General features: G+C 41.7%; 1 protein-coding gene across 6 annotated transcripts in view; it reads right to left on the bottom strand.

Annotated features, from left to right (window-relative positions):
• The window catches only part of PLXNA1 (plexin A1), a 319346-nt gene that overhangs the window by 39969 nt on the left and 255642 nt on the right, over positions 1-23735 (bottom strand). For all 6 annotated transcript variants that reach the window (XM_069736287.1, XM_069736288.1, XM_069736289.1 and 3 more), the window contains exons 11-15: positions 11846-11942; positions 11433-11623; positions 4113-4264; positions 1162-1282; positions 245-381 (exon numbers count right to left, since the gene is read on the bottom strand). In XM_069736287.1, the coding sequence (XP_069592388.1) occupies positions 245-381; positions 1162-1282; positions 4113-4264; positions 11433-11623; positions 11846-11942 (698 nt within the window). The remainder of the gene's footprint in view (positions 1-244; positions 382-1161; positions 1283-4112; positions 4265-11432; positions 11624-11845; positions 11943-23735) is intronic.

Consider the following 23735-nt stretch of genomic DNA (forward strand, 5'->3'; position numbering starts at 1 on the left):
TCGCGGAGAAACGGCAGGAGGCGACTCTCAGTGGAGAACATCGGAGGCGGCACAAATCTTCCCGCTCCTGATACATTTTACATATATTGATACAAATTATCAACCACTGAGGAACGTGGAGACTGGATACACTGGAGCAAACCCTCAGCTGGGAGGACAAAATGGAGGGGTAAATGCTGTCACCCTTTATCCATGGTTGGCGCTGTGTAAATTCTCATATTTCCACCGACTTTTACACACGTACCAGGAAAAGGAGCAGGGTCGTCCTCCGATGTCCACAGACACGTTACTGCCTGCGTTCAGGTTACTTCCCTCTATGGTTATCCATGTGCCACCGGACAATGGGCCACGGGCTGGGGACACTCGGTAAAAATGTGGACTCTAAAATCAGATTCATATAGTAAAGCTGTTACATATCACGTAATGCTCAAAACACTGATACACAGGAGAGTATGCGACCACCAGCAGAATAGTGATTGCAGCTCTGAAGCATAAAACAGGATGTAACTCAGGATCAGTAATGTAATGTATGTACACAGTGACTGCATCAGCAGAATAGTGAGTGCAGCTCTGGGTTATAATACAGGATGTAACTCAGGATCAGTAATGTAATGTATGTACACAGTGACTGCAAAAGCAGAATAGTGAGTGCAGCTCTGGGGTATAATACAGGATGTAACTCAGGATCAGTAATGTAATGTATGTACACAGTGACTGCACCAGCAGAATAGTGAGTGCAGCTCTGGGGTATAATACAGGATGTAACTCAGGATCAGTAATGTAATGTATGTACACAGTGACTGCACCAGCAGAATAGTGAGTGCAGCTCTGGGGTATAATACAGGATGTAACTCAGGATCAGTAATGTAATGTATGTACACAGTGACTGCACCAGCAGAATAGTGAGTGCAGCTCTGGGGTATAATACAGGATGTAACTCAGGATCAGTAATGTAATGTATGTACACAGTGACTGCACCAGCAGAACAGTGAGTGCAGCTCTGGAGTATAATACAGGATGTAACTCAGGATCAGTAATGTAATGTATGTACACAGTGACTGCACCAGCAGAATAGTGAGTGCAGCTCTGGAGTATAATACAGGAGGTAACTCAGGATCAGGTGCTCATCATTCAGGGGTCTGGGTGCAGGAGGGAACTTACAACAAATGAGAAGGATCTAGGTGCAGTGGTCATGTACTCCTTAGAGCAGTCCCTTATGCAGACCTCAACAGTAACATTGCGCGGCGGCATTATTTTGGCTTCTCCAATCTCACAAACAATCCTATAAGTAGAAGACATGATAGCAAGTGTCAAGGCAATATGTTGTTCTCGGTTATCAGTTTGTTAAGTCTAGAGGGCTAATGACAGAGCCCCATATAATGTGTAAATGTCAACATTTCATACAGGGGTCAGGTATACATAGTAACATAGTAACATAGTAACATAGTTAGTAAGGCCGAAAAAAGACATTTGTCCATCCAGTTCAGCCTATATTCCATCATAATAAATCCCCAGATCTACGTCCTTCTACAGAACCTAATAATTGTATGATACAATATTGTTCTGCTCCAGGAAGACATCCAGGCCTCTCTTGAACCCCTCGACTGAGTTCGCCATCACCACCTCCTCAGGCAAGCAATTCCAGATTCTCACTGCCCTAACAGTAAAGAATCCTCTTCTATGTTGGTGGAAAAACCTTCTCTCCTCCAGACGCAAAGAATGCCCCCTTGTGCCCGTCACCTTCCTTGGTATAAACAGATCCTCAGCGAGATATTTGTATTGTCCCCTTATATACTTATACATGGTTATTAGATCACCCCTCAGTCGTCTTTTTTCTAGACTAAATAATCCTAATTTCGCTAATCTATCTGGGTATTGTAGTTCTCCCATCCCCTTTATTAATTTTGTTGCCCTCCTTTGTACTCTCTCTAGTTCCATTATATCCTTCCTGAGCACCGGTGCCCAAAACTGGACACAGTACTCCATGTGCGGTCTAACTATGGATTTGTACAGAGGCAGTATAATGCTCTCATCATGTGTATCCAGACCTCTTTTAATGCACCCCATGATCCTGTTTGCCTTGGCAGCTGCTGCCTGGCACTGGCTGCTCCAGGTAAGTTTATCATTAACTAGGATCCCCAAGTCCTTCTCCCTGTCAGATTTACCCAGTGGTTTCCCGTTCAGTGTGTAATGGTGATATTGATTCCCTCTTCCCATGTGTATAACCTTACATTTATCATTGTTAAACCTCATCTGCCACCTTTCAGCCCAAGTTTCCAACTTATCCAGATCCATCTGTAGCAGAATACTATCTTCTCTTGTATTAACTGCTTTACATAGTTTTGTATCATCTGCAAATATCGATATTTTACTGTGTAAACCTTCTACCAGATCATTAATGAATATGTTGAAGAGAACAGGTCCCAATACTGACCCCTGCGGTACCCCACTGGTCACAGCGACCCAGTTAGAGACTATACCATTTATAACCACCCTCTGCTTTCTATCACTAAGCCAGTTACTAACCCATTTACACACATTTTCCGCCAGACCAAGCATTCTCATTTTGTGTACCAACCTCTTGTGCGGCACGGTATCAAACGCTTTGGAAAAATCGAGATATACCACGTCCAATGACTCACCGTGGTCCAGTCTATAGCTTACCTCTTCATAAAAACTGATTAGATTGGTTTGACAGGAGCGATTTCTCATAAACCCATGCTGATATGGAGTTAAACAGTTATTCTCATTGAGATAATCCAGAATAACATCCCTCAGAAACCCTTCAAATATTTTACCAACAATAGAGGTTAGACTTACTGGCCTATAATTTCCAGGTTCACTTTTAGAGCCCTTTTTGAATATTGGCACCACATTTGCTATGCGCCAGTCCTGCGGAACAGACCCTGTCGCTATAGAGTCCCTAAAAATAAGAAATAATGGTTTATCTATTACATTACTTAGTTCTCTTAGTACTCGTGGGTGTATGCCATCCGGACCCGGAGATTTATCTATTTTAATCTTATTTAGCCGGTTTCGCACCTCTTCTTGGGTTAGATTGGTGACCCTTAATATAGGGTTTTCATTGTGTCTTGGGATTTCACCTAGCATTTCATTTTCCACCGTGAATACCGTGGAGAAGAAGGTGTTTAATATGTTAGCTTTTTCCTCGTCATCTACAACCATTCTTTCCTCACTATTTTTTAAGGGGCCTACATTTTCAGTTTTTATTCTTTTACTATTGATATAGTTGAAGAACAGTTTGGGATTAGTTTTACTCTCCTTAGCAATGTGCTTCTCTGTTTCCTTTTTGGCAGCTTTAATTAGTTTTTTAGATAAAGTATTTTTCTCCCTATAGTTTTTTAGAGCTTCAATGGTGCCATCCTGCTTTAGTAGTGCAAATGCTTTCTTTTTACTGTTAATTGCCTGTCTTACTTCTTTGTTTAGCCACATTGGGTTTTTCCTATTTCTAGTCCTTTTATTCCCACAAGGTATAAACCGCTTACACTGCCTATTTAGGATGTTCTTAAACATTTCCCATTTATTATCTGTATTCTCATTTCTGAGGATATTGTCCCAGTCTACCAGATTAAGGGCATCTCTAAGCTGTTCAAACTTTGCCTTCCTAAAGTTCAATGTTTTTGTGACTCCCTGACAAGTCCCCCTAGTGAAAGACAGGTGAAACTGCACAATATTGTGGTCGCTATTTCCTAAATGCCCAACCACCTGCAGATTTGTTATTCTGTCAGGTCTATTAGATAGTATTAGGTCTAAAAGTGCTGCTCCTCTGGTTGGATTCTGCACCAATTGTGAAAGATAATTTTTCTTGGTTATTAGCAGAAACCTGTTGCCTTTATGGGTTTCACAGGTTTCTGTTTCCCAGTTAATATCCGGGTAGTTAAAGTCCCCCATAACCAGGACCTCATTATGGGTTGCAGCTTCATCTATCTGCTTTAGAAGTAGACTTTCCATGCTTTCTGTTATATTTGGGGGTTTGTAACAGACCCCAATGAGAATTTTGTTACCATTTTTCCCTATATATATATATATATATACGGTCATATCAGTTCAGGCAAACATGTAAATTTGTGTGTGACAGTAAGAGGACTTACTGCTCAGCGCTGATGTATTCGCTCTCTAAGGGGACACACATGACTTGTCCGACCCGAACACCAAAGCGGATGTCCTCGAATCTGAGGCCCAGGTTCTCTCCGGTGATGGTCAGCCGCGTTCCCCCTTGTCTTGGTCCAGTTTCCGGAGACAGCTGGAAAATAGAGGAGATACTTTTTATGATGTCAGTAGGCCTACAATGTGGCTCAAGTATTAGATTTCACAGTGAAAACGTGTCCAATTTTAAGAATTTCTGTATTACTGGATGAAGTGAATTTCAGTTTTTGATACTTTTGATGATATGAATGGTTTTTGACCTTTTTATCTTTTCATATTCAGACAATTTCAAGGCAGAACCACTACCACCAGCATTCTCAGGGTACTGGTGGATGGCCCAACCCACTGGCGGCAGTCAGGATACCAGCCCCTGCCATGGCGTTAATTAAGGTAAGTGATTTCCCCAGGTGCCGCTGATAAGTTTTCCATTCTGAACCGAGATGGGAAGTGACAGAGCGTCCCGGATTATTGTGCTTACGAGCGAGCTGCCTTTGTTAATGCCGCAGAGGCGGCTATGAAATAGTCATGGTCCCGCTGTGCGGCCCTTTCTTACCGCGGGCTTCTGTGTTTGCTACGTTAATGTACGCAGGCGGGGGGCTCTTTGTAAAACTACACACATCCCTGTTGAGTTTGAACAGCAAAGTGAAATGGAGTCGTTAAGCCCGAGAACCAGAGAAACACTGAGACCGAGAGTTACTAACCCAAGCGGGTCCATGAATATTTCATCAGCGGCAAAATGTGCCGACCACCAGAACAGGAGAGGGGGAGTAGACAGGCCAATGGATGCAAAAAAAGAAAAAAACAGAATCAAACTGCAACTTGTAAGCTTTTGGCCTGGAGAGTTAAGTTTGAAGGTCAGGGTCTCATAAAAAAACAAAAAAAAGTTGTCCTTGTCGTGGCTGGTGAGCCCACACGAATCGTCTATATCGCGGTACTAAGGCTTACATTTCTCATCTTCACTGTGTGCAGCATTCTCTGAACTGCTGAGGTCTTGATAGATAGATGATACACAAATATTCCCTTTTTATCGATTTCTCATATACAGGGCACGTAATAGCGGCACAGTACAAGGTCACAATGTCATCACTTCCATCACCGATAGCGAGGCAGCATATGGCGACTTAAAGGGCCATTAACATGCTACAGACCTAGAAAATGGCACCCGCAAAGAGCGCGCGAGGCCACCATCTGAACAGTACAAATCCTGCTGTGAAAATGGGCCCAGCGTCCTGTACACAACTTCCCCAGGGAAATGATCGAAGCTGCTTTACGGTAGAATGTGCGCTATTGTTCCCTGTTTTCATCCATGGAAGCTGTAAATACTGCAGACCCTCGTCCTCTGCGAGTGTCTCGTTGTCGGGGGATCTTCGGCGGTCTGATGAGACACATTTAGAACGATTATTTCCAATAAGGCGGACAGGTGCGGTGTGACAAAGGCAGCATTATGACTGATGAGCGGAGGGGAGGTGGCCCGGCAACACCAATAACAAGCTAATTACGGGCAATTTCACACCAGATTTTGCCTGCCTCCAGAGCGGCCCATCACTCGTCACACACCTGCGGGCACTAAATGGAATTAATGTCTCCCTGCGCCGGCTGCACAATCTCATTCTGTGGAATTATGGCTCTCGTTACCGATTTGCCGTTGGGAGAGGGAAGGAGGACGGGGCGATTTATGAGCGGCCATCTTTAATTACGTTGACTTTGTTTTATTTTTTAAACTTTTGTAGAGTCCACTGTCCGTCTGCAGAAAACCATCCCATGGCGTTCATTACAGGGAGATGCCGAGCTGCTGCCCGGATCCTCATCGCTCCACATAAGATACGTATATATGGACATTTGGGCGCTGTTCCACTCGCTTCCCTCTTCTCTTGCACGTCTGACCAGCTTCAGCTTTTGTCGCTAATTTCCAGCATGTACGCGGGCTATCATGGGGACCACAGGAATACATTTTATTTATTTTACTTTGATATAGTGCTATTAATCCCACAACACTTTACACACATTATTGGCACAATACCATTGGGGCTCACAATCTAGAATCCCTATCAGTACGTCTTTGTAATGTGGGAGGAAACCGGAGAACCTGGAGGAAACCCCAGAAACACGGGGAGAACATACAAACTCCTTGCAGATGTCGTCCTTGGTGGGATTTGAACCCAGGACCCCAGCGCTGCAGTGCTAACCACTAAATAACTGATAGTCATAAAAATCCGACAAATAAGGAAGTCGAACGAGAGAGAGCGGTCGGGAAGTTGACTGTTTATGTTTGCCAGAGGAACAGCAGCTCTGGAGAACAGACCGGAGCACTGAAAATTACCTTCATCAGCATCAAAAAACTCAGGAAATTAAATGTTTTTCAGAATTAAAAATAAATAAATAGAAATCTGAGCAAAGAGCAGACCTCCATCAGCAAATCCAGAATATCAGAGTTATTTTGTCTATATATTGCATTTGGGGAAAGACATAGAAAACCCTAAATTCAGATTAGCATAATGACAACGATGTGAAGTATTGGGTGAAATCATTTTATTACTTAGTTGTCAAATCTCCCAGGATTTCACAAAACTCTGGTGCAAAAATAAAGTGGAGCTTAGGTAATATCTGCCCAAAAGTGGGTGTTCTGGGGTGCACCGGGGGCATTCCCGGGAGGACGGGACTTAAATTTCCTGATAAATGTTGGCAACAATGTTAAAAAGGTCCTCCATCCAACATGATTGATGGGAGTGACTTCCCCCAAGCTACTTTTTCCCTCTCTGCCCCCGACATGAGACCGATCCAGAGCACCGACTATGGATACATTACCAAGATCCGGTCATGCTCACAAGAAAAAGCACAAAAAATTGAGCCAAATCTGACAACAATCCACGTTCAAAGCATGAGGTTCCGGAAAAAAAACTAAATTGATCCAGAATGTTTATACGGGTCTTGTTTTTCTACGGCACATCCGCTACGTTTTTACTAGAGGGGTCGCAGCGGCTGGGAAGGGCAGTGTGATTTCCCGCTGATTTCTACCTGGCTCATCTGACAAATCCACAAGTATAAGCAGCACGTAACTGAACCTAGACTATTTTTTTCCCCTGCTGCAGGCAAAAATCTGCACATAGTAATAGTAGACTTCTAGAAATCTGCACAGGTTCTTTTCCCAAGCAAGTGAACGGGGTCCGAAAACGAAGCTATACACACAATGCATCCTCCGCTCAGACACTTCTGATTTCAGGGAATAACAGCCGCCAGATTAGTAAATGCTGCCATTCCTTGTACGACTCCGCAGTACATCATACTGTGAATCCACAGCCGACAGCTGGAACCTTATTAATCCTTGTTCTGGCCCTTTAAGAAGCGACACTGCTTGTACAGAAGAGACTCTCGCACAGTAATAAGTTTCTGCGGTAAGCGGTCACCGGATTATCATACTCTGTGGTTCCGAGTTGCAGATAGAAGCCGCTTGGCCCCATTCTTCTGCGGTGAACATACGTTGAGGCCTGGCTCCTGTGCACCTGCCACCTGAATTGCAGCCATGTTCTCGTGCAGAGCATCGCGCCGCCTCCCTCATCCTCCTCCTCGCTTCTCTCTTAATTGGTTTCACAGGGGAACTTTTAAATAAAACAACAAACATCTCCTCTGAAATAATAAAAAAAAACAAAACACGTCTTCAACGTCAGATATGCAGAAGCATGAGGTGAAGGCAGAGGATCACAGGAAGGAGGCAGCCATTGATCTCAGGGAGGCAAAACTAGAGATCTTTGCTCAGAGTCTCATCTCATTCCCGTCCGATTCATCTCTTAGAAATATTACAGATGGGCCAAGGCTGCTCGGGTCAGCGATTCCCACATGTGCCCATTATAGGGACCGGATCAGAATAAATTCAGTTTATCAGCTCTGACCACACACAACATAAAGGAGAGGAGCTGAAAGCGAATCAGAGAAAAGCTGCCAAGAAAACATGGAGGACGGGCGAGAAATTATTATTAACGTCCTTGTACAACCCCAATGCCCCCTACTATACATATACGATACATGCTCCATATATACACATTAGTGCAGACATCCATACAGCACAGGCAGCAGTATTATAGTAGTTATATTCTTGTACATAGGGGCAGTATTATAGCAAGTATATTCTTGTATATAGGAGCAGTATTATAGTAGTTATATTCTTGTACATAGGGGCAGTATTATAGCAGTTATATTCTTGTACATAGGGGCAGTATTATAGCAGTTATATTCTTGTACATAGGGGCAGTATTATAGTAGTTATATTCTTGTACATAGGAGCAGTATTATAGTAGTTATATTCTTGTACATAGGAGCAGTATTATAGTAGTTATATTCTTGTACATAGGGACAGTATTATAGTAGTTATATTCTTGTACATAGGAGCAGTATTATAGTAGTTATATTCTTGAAAATAGGAGCAGTATAATAGCAGTTATATTCTTGTATATAGGGGGCAGTATTATAGGAGTTATATTCTTGTACATAGGGGCAGTATTATAGTAGTTATATTCTTGTATATAGGTGCAGTATTATAGTAGTTATATTGTTGTATATAGGGGGCAGTATTATAGTAGTTATATTCTTGTACATAGGGACAGTATTATAGCAGTTATATTCTTGTACATAGGAGCAATATTATATTCTTGTACATAGGGTGCAGTATCATAGTAGTTATATTCTTGTACATAGGGGCAGTATTATAGTAGTTATATTCTTGTACATAGGGGCAGTATTATAGTAGTTATATTCTTGTACATAGGGGCAGTATTATAGCAGTTATATTCTTGTACATAGGGGCAGTATTATAGTAGTTATATTCTTGTACATAGGGGCAGTATTATAGTAGTTATATTCTTGTACATAGGAGCAGTATTATAGTAGTTATATTCTTGTACATAGGAGCAGTATTATAGTAGTTATATTCCTGTACATAGGAGCAGTATTATAGTAGTTATATTCTTGAACATAGGAGCAGTATAATAGCAGTTATATTCTTGTACATAGGGGCAGTATTATAGTAGTTATATTCTTGTACATAGGGGCAGTATTATAGCAGTTATATTCTTGTACATAGGAGCAATATTATATTCTTGTACATAGGGTGCAGTATTATAGTAGTTATATTCTTGAACATATGGGCAGTATTATAGTAGTTATATTCTTGTACATAGGAGCAATATTATATTCTTGTACATAGGGTGCAGTATTATAGTAGTTATATTCTTGTACATAGGGGCAGTATTATAGTAGTTATATTCTTGTACATATGGGCAGTATTATAGTAGTTATATTCTTGTACATAGGGGCAGTATTATAGTAGTTATATTCTTGTACATAGGGGCAGTATTATAGTAGTTATATTCTTGTACATAGGGGCAGTATTATAGTAGTTATATTCTTGTACATAGGGGCAGTATTATAGCAGTTATATTCTTGTACATAGGGGCAGTATTATAGTAGTTATATTCTTGTACATAGGGGCAGTATTATAGTAGTTATATTCTTGTACATAGGAGCAGTATTATAGTAGTTATATTCTTGTACATAGGAGCAGTATTATAGTAGTTATATTCCTGTACATAGGAGCAGTATTATAGTAGTTATATTCTTGAACATAGGAGCAGTATAATAGCAGTTATATTCTTGTACATAGGGGCAGTATTATAGTAGTTATATTCTTGTACATAGGAGCAGTATTATAGTAGTTATATTCCTGTACATAGGAGCAGTATTATAGTAGTTATATTCTTGAACATAGGAGCAGTATAATAGCAGTTATATTCTTGTATATAGGGGGCAGTATTATAGGAGTTATATTCTTGTACATAGGGGCAGTATTATAGTAGTTATATTCTTGCATATAGGGGGCAGTATTATAGTAGTTATATTCTTGTATATAGGTGCAGCATTATAGTAGTTATATTGTTGTATATAGGGGCAGTATTATAGTAGTTATATTCTTGTACATAGCGAGCAGTATTATAGTAGTTATATTCTTGTACATAGGGAGCAGTATTATAGTAGTTATATTCTTGCACATAGGGGCAGTATTATAGTAATTATATTCTTGTACATATGGAGCAGTATTATAGTAGTTATATTCTTGTACATAGGAGCAATATTATATTCTTGTACATAGGGTGCAGTATTATAGTAGTTATATTCTTGAACATATCGGCAGTATTATAGTAGTTATATTCTTGTACATAGGGGCAGTATTATAGTAGTTATATTCTTGTACATATGGGCAGTATTATAGTAGTTATATTCTTGTACATAGGGGCAGTATTATAGTAGTTATATTCTTGTACATATGGGCAGTATTATAGTAGTTATATTCTTGTATATAGGAGCAGTATTATAGTAGTTATATTCTTGTACATAGGGAGCAGTATTATAGTAGTTATATTCTTGCACATAGGGGCAGTATTATAGTAATTATATTCTTGTACATAGGGAGCAGTATTATAGTAGTTATATTCTTGTACATAGGAGCAGTATCATAGTAGTTATATTCTTGTACATATGGGCAGTATTATAGTAGTTATATTCTTGTACATAGGGAGCAGTATTATGGTAGTTATATTCTTGTACATAGGAGCAGTATTATAGTAGTTATATTCTTGTATATAGGGGCAGTATTATAGTAGTTATATTCTTGTACATAGGGAGCAGTATTATAGTAGTTATATTCTTGTACATAGGGGCAGTATTATAGTAGTTATATTCTTGTACATAGGGGCAGTATTATAGCAGTTATATTCTTGTACATAGGGGCAGTATTATTGTAGTTATATTCTTGTATATAGGGGGCAGTATTATAGTAGTTATATTCTTGTATATAGGAGCAGTATTATAGTAGTTATATTCTTGTACATAGGAGCAGTATTATAGTAGTTATATTCTTGTACATAGGAGCAGTATTATAGTAGTTATATTCCTGTACATAGGGGGCAGTATTATAGTAGTTATATTCTTGTACATAGGGGCAGTATTATAGTAGTTATATTCTTGTACATAGGGGCAGTATTATTGTAGTTATATTCTTGTATATAGGGGGCAGTATTATAGTAGTTATATTCTTGTATATAGGAGCAGTATTATAGTAGTTATATTCTTGTACATAGGAGCAGTATTATAGTAGTTATATTCTTGTACATAGGAGCAGTATTATAGTAGTTATATTCTTGTACTCAGGGAGCAGTATTGCAATATATTCTTCTATACAGGGAGCAGTACTACAGTAGGCTGGAATGGCTGCATACCTTGGTGATTTTGGGGTCGGTGCAGCGGCTCTGAGGTGTGCTGACGTGCATCCATGGGCTTTCGTACATCAGACAGTTCTGGCGCAGGGTGCATTTTTTTTCGGTCACGCACCAACCACATTCAAAGCGGGGATCGGATTTCAAGCACAGTCCACAACTCTCCCGCAGGGCTGAACACTTGTAGAGGTGGGCTGCGGAACAAACCGGAGAGTCAATATCTCCACACGCTGTTCTCATTAATGAATTAATGACATGGCCTTACTAATTAGCGATGTATTACAACTCCAGGCCTTAGCTGAGCATGTCAGACAAAATCAAATAACCTGTATGAAAAAGCTCAGAGCAAGAAAAAAAAAACAAAAAAAACGAAGAACAGTTGGGTGATGCGGCCAACAGTGAACAACCGGCCTTACCTTGTATATTTTGAGGATTGTCGATGACGAAATTTCCATTCCAGACGACGGAAAGATTCACTGGCAAATCGCTGATATCGTTCCCCTCATAGTTGTACTACAAGACAAACAGTAAGACAACATGAGCAATCACCAGAAATGCCATAATAGAGAAAAAAAAGATGGAAAAAAAATAGCGTAGTAAAATCCCGAGAACCACAAACGAGGAAAGTGGAAGCTCCACACCCTTGGAAACACTCACTGTCTGCATAATAATGTACATGTGCACGCTGATCAGGGTCTATGAAAACATAAGCGACCATCGCCCTTACTGACGTGGTGTAACTCAGTAACTGCTGAAATGGACTTAATGGAGCTCTCCAGGGAAAAAAAATACATGTGTTATATCTATGGTAAGTATGAAAGAAGTGGAGCAAAAAGGATGAGGAAGAGGTGGAGCAAGGAGGAGAAAATGGCTCCATCTACTCTGCCCACGAGGTGGAGAACAGTGTATGCATTTTTCTATACAACGACCGTATAAATGAAATTAGATTGGACAACGTAAGGAGACAAGTTTCACAAAAAGAAATAAATGACTTCAGGATGACATCACTGGACAGGATGACATCACACCCCTGGCAGCAAAACACTGATCACCTCTGATCTTGTGCTCGTCATACACTTCCCATCTCCAGAAATGAATGGAGACTACGGTAATTTATTTGATGGCGGATGAGTCAGATCATCATCACGTTGGGCACCGTAGACCCCTCTGACAATCATGCCTTCACCCCCTCCCTCTTCTATCCTTTTGCCGAAGTGCCAGAGCATTAAGATAAATGTCCTGCTTTCTATACAGCACAGGAATGGGTTTACACGGAACAAGACAGCTAGAAATTACAATAGAAGATGAAGCGCTGGACTGTCTGGCGGGATTCAGTCCACGCGTTTCACGATCTCCCGCACACGCAGGCAATGGAGGGTGGGGCGGTATTACGTACATACATAGGTAGCCATGATTTCCTCCTTTGTATGTTCTTGCACACAATTGGAGGCCACAAGGCCATTTGTAAGCGGAGCTCAGGGGGTTGGCAGTGGGATTTAGCTGTGAAATGCACGGCACCTTTGTAAGTGAAATTGGCATTTTCAATTTGTACTCTGACATGTCTCATTTGGGACCCGGGATCTTCAGAAGGCACCTAAGTCTGCGGCTGTCCGGCTACTTAATGGTAATTTCTGCAGAAACCGCTGGAAAAAAAATCCAGTCTTCGATAAAAAGACAGGTCACTTCTGGGAATCTAAATGTTTGTAAGGAGTTCAACCGTTTTATCTGGCTCCGGTAAAGCAGAGTGGCTCCGAATATGACCGCCATTACAATTCTGCCCGAAAAAGCCAACCCAGGATCCAGCTACGCAGATCTGCCATTCAGAATTCAATAAGAGTCGGGTGGGAATATTGGTTCTGCACCCAGTTTTCCAAAAACCAAATACAGCCAAGAACAGATGAGTAAGGCTTTGTGCACACGGCAACTTTTTTCTGGGTTTTTGGAGCGGAAACTCAATGTTTTTACTGAGCTTTTTAGGAGGATTTGGAGAGTTATCCCTCGATTTCTGGCCCAAAAACACCTATAAAAAAAAAAAACCTCAGTGTGCATACAGCCCCAAGGAAGATCACTCGCCCCAGCTGAGGCGCTCTCCTCCTTTCCAAACCTTTCTTGTGTTAATATATTGCGCTCAAGCTGGGGCGACTGTACAGTGCAGAATCATGTGTGGGAATATAACAGTACACGTTGCAGCAAAAATGCCATATTAAACTTGAAGACAAAGACCCCTTGCTTGTTCAGTGTCTGCACATAAGTCAGGAATCTGGTCACCAAACTTCTGCATGGGAATGGATAACACGACCAGCAGGGAGCAGCAGTGATGTGCGACTGACCAAGCAGCAAACCCTTAAAATCATGACCGCAGCTCTGGATGTGACCGGAGGATTAGTAATGATAAATTATGTGTAGGGGTGACAATATGAAATGTAACCAATCTTTAGGATAAGCCTATGCAGGTCGGAAAGGTTGAGATTACAAATCTCATTCTCATACTGCAAGCTTTTTGGGCAAGAAACATGGCAATTCTGCTTAAACCTCAGACGTCCGATATTCACGTACAAGTTCTGTGTTTTTTTACAGATCACACTCAGTCTATAGAGCTGTACCATGTACTTTTTTTTTTGCAAAATCATGTATGTATGTATGTCCAATATTCATACAAGTGTTGGATCAAAATTGTCAATGGAAGTGACAAAAATTAGCACTCAGATGCCATCCATTTTTTTACGGAATGTTAGAATGGAGAAGGAAGGGAAACTTTATTTTTCTCTTATCCAAGAAAAATGATGAAGGTGCACGACATTCGAATGAAACTAGAACGTGATAAAAAATAAAAAAAAGGACGTCTGCATCAGAGGCAAAAAGAGTAAAACAAAAAAAGTATTTTTCCTACAATCATTAGGCAGGATGTCAAGTCTTTCTTATTACAAAGGGAGCAAAAAGATACAAAAGAAGCCGCCATAGGACACAATGTCCTTAATATGCACCACGTCACTTTCTCTATCAGATTCTCCCCCATTTAGTATTTCAGTTCTGTCTGAAGTCGCCATCACCCCCCCCACTCCGCTCCTCGACTCGGCCATTTAACTTGTTGATTGCCTGTCAATATCATTTTACAAGGCATGAGACTCTTGCATTCCGTCATATTACAAAGTGACATGCGGTAATTCTGAGATAATGATGCCGTGAATTACTTACAGAGAGATCGAGCAGGCCAGGAGGTCACAACGAATCCTGAAGCTGTGGCTTCCCGCTGCATTGGCTGTGGCAGCAAATGAGATTACATTCCCTCCCAACAAGAACCCAGGGATTGCCCTGCCTGACACATTAACGCAGGCGGATTAACACACCAACGAGACCGGTTTGCAGAACATCTCAGACTCGTGAGCAGACTGGGAATATACACGGGCGAGAACAAGAGCCAAACTCTGCAGCCCATAGAGGCAGATGAAGGAAAATCAACAATTGCCTTATTACCACGCAAAGGATTATTCTTTTTCTTCTCGTTGAAGGCGATATAATAAACTCAATCTTGTTTGTTTGGTTACTATTTTTCTTTGGATATTTTATCAATTTTATTACTATAAAAAAATGTAATTACTTAAAAAAAAAGTTAATCAATCAGCAGAAATATTAAAAGAAAAAATGAAAAAAGTTGTATAACCTACGGTACGCAATTTCTATCCTTTAATTTTTACTTCATTATAATTTTTTAAGTGTGCCATAATCTTGGGGTATTACACTGAAGGGTTTTTTCTCATGAACTGCATATATCACCTAAGGACAGAGGAGGAGATAATTGTATTCAAGTTCTAAAACTTATGCGCAAGTATTACAATCTTTCATTATTATTTCTATTTTTTATTTTTTCAACAGAATCCCATAAAGAAAATATATTACCCATCCACAGAATAAGTGATAAAAGTATAAACGCCGAGGAGGTCTGGCAGCCGAGATCTTCATTGATCCAAAAAAATATGGAGGGGACAAAGGCAAGAATAGAGCAATACTGAGCATGTGCGACCTCCACTCCTGTAGTGGTCACACATGCTCACTTCTGCCCCATACACAAAGTGAACTTTTGATATCTCTGGTTCAATGATGGCCGTTTCACCAGCCAGACCCCCATTGATAATAACATTTTCCCGTAACTAGTGGATAGATTATTATTGTTGTTTATGGGGGAACCCCTTTAAATAAGCCAAATGCTTTAAATCTAAGTTTTAGAACTTTATTTTTTGTAAACCCAGTGCAATCATACACTCATCTCCTCCTCTGTCCATGGGTGACATATATAGCTCATGAGACAACCCCTGTAATATATCTACCGCAGAGTACATGGGTGACCATTTACACATTTTTTGTGTGGGGGTGGGGGGCGGAATCACAATTGATCTACTTTTGAGGAACAGATTATCTAGCTATTCAATTAACAGCTAGTTGCTCATAATCGGTCGTTTATCACCCACGTAGGATGCTTTGACCTCTAGTTAGACTGCCCTGTGGTATATTTGGTTCGCCCTCACACCACCGTGAAGCAATTCTGATACTAAAAGTATATCATAGCGCTTACAATATAAATTTCAAATTCTCTAAATTAAAAATATTACATAGTAACATAGTAACATAGTTAGTAAGGCCGAAAAAAGACATTTGTCCATCCAGTTCAGCCTATATTCCATCATAATAAATCCCCAGATCTACGTCCTTCTACAGAACCTAATTGTATGATACAATATTGTTCTGCTCCAGGAAGACATCCAGGCCTCTCTTGAACCCCTCGACTGAGTTCGCCATCACCACCTCCTCAGGCAAGCAATTCCAGATTCTCACTGCCCTAACAGTAAAGAATCCTCTTCTATGTTGGTGGAAAAACCTTCTCTCCTCCAGACGCAAAGAATGCCCCCTTGTGCCCGTCATCTTCCTTGGTATAAACAGATCCTCAGCGAGATATTTGTATTGTCCCCTTATATACTTATACATGGTTATTAGATCGCCCCTCAGTCGTTACGGTATATTTTTTTTTTTTGACAGGCCTTGACTTCCCGCTCAGCCTTGGCTGTCAGCGCGGACACACCCTGACGGGAGTCACACATCTGCTCTGCAAACAGAGATGACTTCATGTTTCGGTTTGGGCCAGGAGAGCCGCGCACGCTTCAGTCAGCAGGTTAACCGCCTCGGCTTTTCCATGAGATTACTCACCGAAATGCTCCTCGACTCAATCACAAGAAACACATCACTCTCCTACCCCGCGGCTTATCCTGCAGATGGCTGCCATTAGCAAATTTCACTTTCAAAGTCGAGTAAATAGAAGTCTATTCAAAGTCGGCCGCCATCACCCTTGAAATGGGCAATTAAAGTCATGAGAAAACCATCAAAAAATGAATTCCAGATTGCATCCGGAGTCTCCTCAACGGCGTCTGGGAATTTTTTTTATTTTTTTTTTATTTTTGATGGTTGGTTAAAGGTTTATGGAGAAGATGTGCGCCCATATGTAGAACATTAGAGGAATTATTCCTAATTCGAAACAGCCCAAAAACTGGAAGGATTGTCCTAGATAAGACCAGATATATCCTGGTCTCTGACGGAGGAGTAGGGTCACTAGAGGTTACGTGACCTCTGAATTAAAAAGGTGCAACTGTTCGTGCACCAACGCTTCAGAGCCCGTGGCCACTCTCAGGCACATTCTCCACTCTTGTAGGTTTCCCTGGAAAGGAACCAAAGCTTAAAGGTGCATTCCATATCTCCAAGATTCTTTACCAATGTGTAGTAGGCATATTAATAATATTAGCAAATACCTTTAATTAGAAATGTAGTATAGTTCTTCTGATAAGATAAGTCGCTTACCCCATTTGCAGGGCACTGTAGTAGCCAACAACGGTCATCATATGAGCGGTTGTAACCATTGATAATTAAGCTACTGCAATGTTCTGCAGATGAGGTAAGCCACATAGCAAATCAGAAGAACTATACTACATTGCTAATTGGCGGCATTTGTAAAAGGAATTAGTCACCAGTTGGCCCCTTAACCAGCGCCTGTGCTGCATTCCATAAAGGGGTATATTACCCCCTGACTACCCTTGTATACCTCCAAAAAACCTTTTGAAATTCTCCCGCGCCCTATGTACATCCTGCTGGTCCAGTCCGATAGGCGGCCTTGCTGAGGAGTCCATCTCTCCTCCCGGCTTCAGATAGTCGTCCTCCAGCTCTGATTGACGTAGATGACACCTCCTGCGTCATCCACATAGCTTGACGAAATCTCAAGCCTACGCAGAGACATCTGGGGGCAGAGCCTAAAATATAAGGATACATGAGCACTTATGTTTTAGGCTTTGCCTGAAGAAGGGCAGAGCAAAGTTCACCGGCGCGAGCCGAGCCGGCAATGTCTCTGCGCAGGCACAAGCTTTTGCCTGGCTATATGGATGACGCAGGAGGCACCAATCAAAGCAGGAGGACGGCGATCAGAAGCCAGGAGGAGGTGTAGACGCCTTAGCACGGACACCTATCGAACCAGACAGATTTACATAGAGTGCTGGAGAGATTAAAAATGTTTTTGGGGGGTACACAGGGAAGACAGGGGATTATATACTCCTCTACGGAATGCAGCACAGGCGCTGATTAAGGTGCCAGCCTTAGTTCAGACATTATTATTGCACCTATTACATACTGGGATAGGATCTTGGAGATGGAAATAGCCCTTTAAAGGCTTTCATCTGGGTTGAAGGTTCAGTTTGCTGCCCTAATTATATCACCTTGGTATCCTATCCACCGTCTACATTCTAGGCACACATACCTCGATAAACCTTCCCAGAGACGCTTTTGGTCCAGTTGAGTCACTACATACAACAGACCTGATAAGACGAGGCAGCACACCTACACAGCCATCATGCTGGCCACACACGTTTTTTTGCCAAATTCGATCATGGTGGCATCTACAGATTGTCGAAATAAAGGGGGGTGTAAACATCTAATGTATCACGGCAAACCGGCAGAGAAGAACTTGCCAGCTCAAAAACCACCAACCTGTAGACTATCCCGTCAAGATCAAATCAGAATTGGGTTAGGGCACAGGATAAAAAGTGTTCATGATCACTAATCTTACAAACCGGGCCTAAACTTTCTGAATCAGAATCATGTAGAACTGGGAAAAATAATCTATGAACTGTTTAAAGGGTTCTATAGAATATTTGGCAATTTTGGAGACACCGGTTGGGCATCTAATATCTATTAGGGCTGTCCTATTTCTGGGGAAAGAAGGGGCAAGTTTGGTGCACGCTCAATGGAAACATGACTGTGGTAAGAAATGTCTGGCTGCAGCTTATTCCTATTTCCCTAGAGAGAACAGATGCATGCTCAATGGAGCGGAGTGTGCATGTGTATGGAAGGGGTCAGAAGGAGGAAAATGGCTAAAAGAGCGTTTTTCGAAAAGCTACGGTAGAGCACTTTACATGGTGAATCCAACGAATCCTCTCCATGACTGCATTCCCAATGAATAAATAATTTGCAGGAAAGACCAGAGGTTATCAGTTTCAAGTAAATTAATTCTACAGCCGGTGACTGTCAGTGGGGGATTGGGGACTTTTACCCTCCGCTCCCCTTAGATCAACACATCATTAAATATTTTACAGAGCTCATGCTTAATAACAAAGTCTCGGGAGGATTGCGGCCCGGACGACGTCTCCATACAGGAAATCCTTACATGACCGCGACTACTTCGCTCGCATGATGGGTTTAATGTGCCGGACTCGGTACTCAATGTAAAAATCACTCAGAGGCATCCATTACCTGGATACACAATTCATCACCCGAACATCGGCATTAAGCAAAAGCGCAGTGTACTATCTCAGAATAGAGCACTTAACCAGCGCGACACGATGTTACCGAGGAAATTGGGAAATATATTGATGGAAACACATTAATTGCATTGAAAGCATTTGGGGGGGAAGAGGGAGAAGGATTCATTAAAACCACAAAGTCAACATTTTAATCATTGATTTATATTGTGGATGCGGTGAAGTGTTTTGTCATGTGTAGATTTGCGCTTTACGCAAACTCCGAGGACTCGATGGAGGGAGTGAGGGGAGAACAACAACTCCGCACATTTCCTAAATGGAGATTAGGAGCTTTTGCCATTACCCCAAGGTGAATTTATAATGGCGCCATCAAAAACTCCAACCCAAAATGATAGTTAGGAAAGCCACCGTAGGCCAATGAGAGCATAAAAAAGGCTCAAATCATAGCCTCGGCCTTAGTCAACGGTCTATTTGAAGAACCTGCTTATGGGTCCTCTTGGCAGTCCGGCCTGGTGATGGGGAGTCCATGACATAAGCTGAAGTGATAAAATTCTGTCTTCAGCCACCACCAGGGAGGGCCAACGATCTGCCTGGACGATATTACACAAGAAAGCGAAAGCGATTTATTTTTTCTTTTATGGGTTGTCCATCCTGGATATTTTCTTAAAACCATCCAGCATGTACTTAATTATAAAATAAAGCCCCCTGGCGTTACCAATCACCCCTCTCCCCCTCCAAGGCAGCTTGGACCCCCAACCACTCTTCGGATTTTGTTTGGTCAGCACAAGCATGAGACTGCTACAACCAATTTTAGGCCGGAAATTTGGCCACCATGTCACCACTTCGGATGGCGATTGGCTGCAGCGCTGGAATGTCCATCCAGCCAGAGCATAATGCATAGAGACTGGCGGGGAACCTGTGCAGCACTGGAAGAAGAGTGGTGGACAAGTTTGGCCAACAGGCTTCGTTACCAAATCCTAAATACGCACACAACACAGCTGGCGATCGATTTACCCCCAATCATCATCTGTCGGGGGGAAGACACATAGGACTCATACACACCCAGAAGTTCATCTGCCTTGAATTAAAGGGTCATTGTTGACCAATCCCCAAAATACAGCATATGCCCCGGCTCGATGATAATAGCTTATGACTTATAATGTGACCTCCCAATGAAAAAACGTGTGCGCTCTATGGGTCAAACATCCTCGACCCGACCTGCTATTTACTCCTTTTATTATTACAGAGCTCCATTTTTGGCTGTTCACAAAATAAAAGTAGAATAAATAAATAAAAAGAACGAAAATAAAAGCAGTCGTCTACGGCGAACAAATTTGTTTACTGCCAACACGACGTGAAGAACATAAACCGTTCGATTAATAAGGATTTAGCAGCTTGATCGTTGCAATAAATTCATTTTTTTGGCATGGGATATAATATAAATGTGGAGTTTTGTGGAGGGCGCCGGGTAATATTCTTCTTAGTGGTAGATCTGAATAACAGAAAAAATATATATAAAGCAAAAAAAAAAGTTAACATGGAGAAATTAAAGACATTATCGTGATTTAGCGGCTTTATGTCATGTTTACTACAGACGCCTCCGGAATTAATTTTCGGATTTATTTTCTGTGGGTGTTATAAAAAGAAAAAAAAAAAAGAAAAGAGAGGTGCCAACGAGAATTTATGGTTTATACCAACGGCAAAATGCATTAACCAAAAATTGAGAATGGAAGACACCAGCTGAGATGGGGGAAAGGGCACCTGCCATGACTATTTCTCTTCATGACTGACTGCCACTCGTAAGCAGGCAAAGATAAAACAATACCACCCAAAAAACTGATGCGTAAATAAATAAAAATAAATACTAACAAATACATAGTAAAACTGACAATTGTAAAAAAAAAAAATTTAAATCTGAATAAAAATATTATAAAAATATATTATGAATAAACGTTATATACTAATTATGAAATGACATATAACTGTAATAAACATAAAATTATAAATAAAAATTGACAGATAATTATAGTAAGAACTAGATGGTGGCCCGAATCTAACGCATTGGGTTTTCTAGAATATGTATTTATGTATGTATATAGCAGCCACAGAGTATATAGCACAGGCCACGTAGTATGTAGGAGCCATATAGTATATAGCAGACAAATACTACGTGGCCTGTGCTATATACTATGTGGCTGCTATATACATACGTATTGTAGAATACCCGATGCGTTAATACAGGCCACAATATATAACAGTGGCTGCGAAGTACCGTATATACTCGAGTATAAGTCGACCCGAGTATAAGCCGACCCCCCTAATTTTGCCACAAAAAACTGGGAAAACTTATTGACTCGAGTATAAGCCTAGGGTGGAAATGCAGCATTTACCGGTGAATTTCAAAAATAAAAATAGATCATTATTTCCCCATAGCTGTGCCATATAGTGCTCTGCACCGTTCATTATTTCCCCATAGCTGTGCCATATAGTGCTCTGCACCGTTCATATTTCCCCATAACTCTGCCATATAGTGCTCTGCACCGTTCATTATTGCCCCATAGCTGTGCCATATAGTGCTCTGCACCGTTCATATTTCCCCATAGCTGTGCCATATAGTGCTCTGCACTGTTCATATTTCCCCATAGCTGCCATATAGTGCTCTGCACCATTCATATTGCCCCATAGCTGTGCCCCATATATGCTCTGCACCGTTCATATTGCCCCATAGCTGTGCCCCATATAGTGCTCTGCACCGTTCATATTGTCCCATAGTTGTGCCCCATATAGTGCTCTGCACCGTTCATATTTCCCCATAGATGCTCTGTATAAATCTGTGCCGCTGCTGCTGCTGCAATAAAAAAAAAAAAAAAACACATACTCACCTCTCTTGATTGCAGCTCCCATCGTCCGGTCCCGGCGTCTCTCCGCACTGACTGATCAGTCAGAGGGCGCCGCGCACACTATGTGCGTCATTGCGCCCTCTGACCTGAACAGTCAGAGCGGAGCGACGCCGGGAAGATGGAGCGGCGCCGGGAATATGGAGCGATGCCCGGCGGCTGGAACGGGGAGAGGTAAATATGACATACTCACCTGGTCCCGGCGTCCGGCTCCTTCTCCCGCACAGCTTCTTTCTCTATCAGCGGTCACCGTTACCGCTGATTAGAGAAATGAATAGGTGGCTCCACCCCTATGGGAGGTGGAGCCGCCTATTCATTTCTCTAATGAGCGGTCCCACGTGATCGCTCACAGGAAGAGCTGCAGCACCGAAGACCGTGGGACAGGTGGGGGGAGCGCCAGGATCGCTGGAAGCAGGTAAGTATGCCTCAGCGCCCTCTCCCCCTCACCCGCCGACCCTGCCACCCACCTTGACTCGAGTATAAGCCGAGAGGGGCACTTTCAGCCCAAAAATTTGGGCTGAAAATCTCGGCTTATACTCGAGTATATACGGTATATAACATAGGCGACGTAGTATATAACACAGAACACGCAGTATAACACTGGCCACGTAATATATAGCACAGCCTACGTAGTATATAGCAGCCACGTAGTATATAACACTGCCCACGTAGTATATAGCAGCCACGTAGTATATAACACTGCCCACGCAGTATATAACAGTGGCCACGTAATATATAGCACAGCCCACATAGTATATAACACTGCCTATGTAGTATATAGCAGCCACGCGGTATCTAACACAGCCCACGTAGTATACAGCAGTGTGGGCACCATATCCCTGTTAAAAAAATAATTAAAATAAAAAAAATAGAATTATTCTTACCGTTAATTCGGTTTCTAGGAACCTTCCACGACGGCATACAGAGGTTGCCTCTTTGCCCTAATGGGGAACAGGAAATGGAGAGGTTAAAAGGCCCTCCCACCTCCCTCTCACCAGTGACTTATAACTGAAAACCATAGCACCGGTTTACCTTAAATCCCAGATTTTAATCCAGGAGTATATAGGGAGGGAACTAGCGCCGTCGTGGAAGGTTCCTAGAAACCGAATTAACGGTAAGAATAATTCTATTTTCTCTAGTAACCTTCCACGACGGCATACGGAGGAATACCAACTAATATTGGCGCTAGGGAGGGACAACAGCCTGGAGAACTTTCCGGCCGAAGACTAAATCCTTGTTGGACATTACGTCTAGTCTGTAATGTCTGGCGAAAGTATGCAACGAAGACCACGTGGCTGCCCTGCAGATTTGCTCTGTTGATGCACCTGCTCTTTCTGCCCAAGAGACTGAGGTTGATCTAGTCGAATGAGCCTTGATTCCTACTGGAGGAGTTTTATCTTGAGCGAGATATGCTTCTGCTATTGCTTTCTTTATCCAGTTGGCAATAGTGCTTTTTGCTACTTTCTTTTCTTTATTTTGTCCTGATGGATGGACAAACAGATTCTGATCAATTCTGTACGAGCTGGTCTGCTCTAGGTAAAATAATACAATGCGTCTGACATCCAGAGTATGAAATTTCTCTTCTTTTGGATTTGTTGGATTCTGGCAAAAAGAAGGTA

Source organism: Ranitomeya imitator, chromosome 8 (assembly GCF_032444005.1).
Source record: "Ranitomeya imitator isolate aRanImi1 chromosome 8, aRanImi1.pri, whole genome shotgun sequence".
NCBI lineage: Eukaryota > Metazoa > Chordata > Amphibia > Anura > Dendrobatidae > Ranitomeya > Ranitomeya imitator.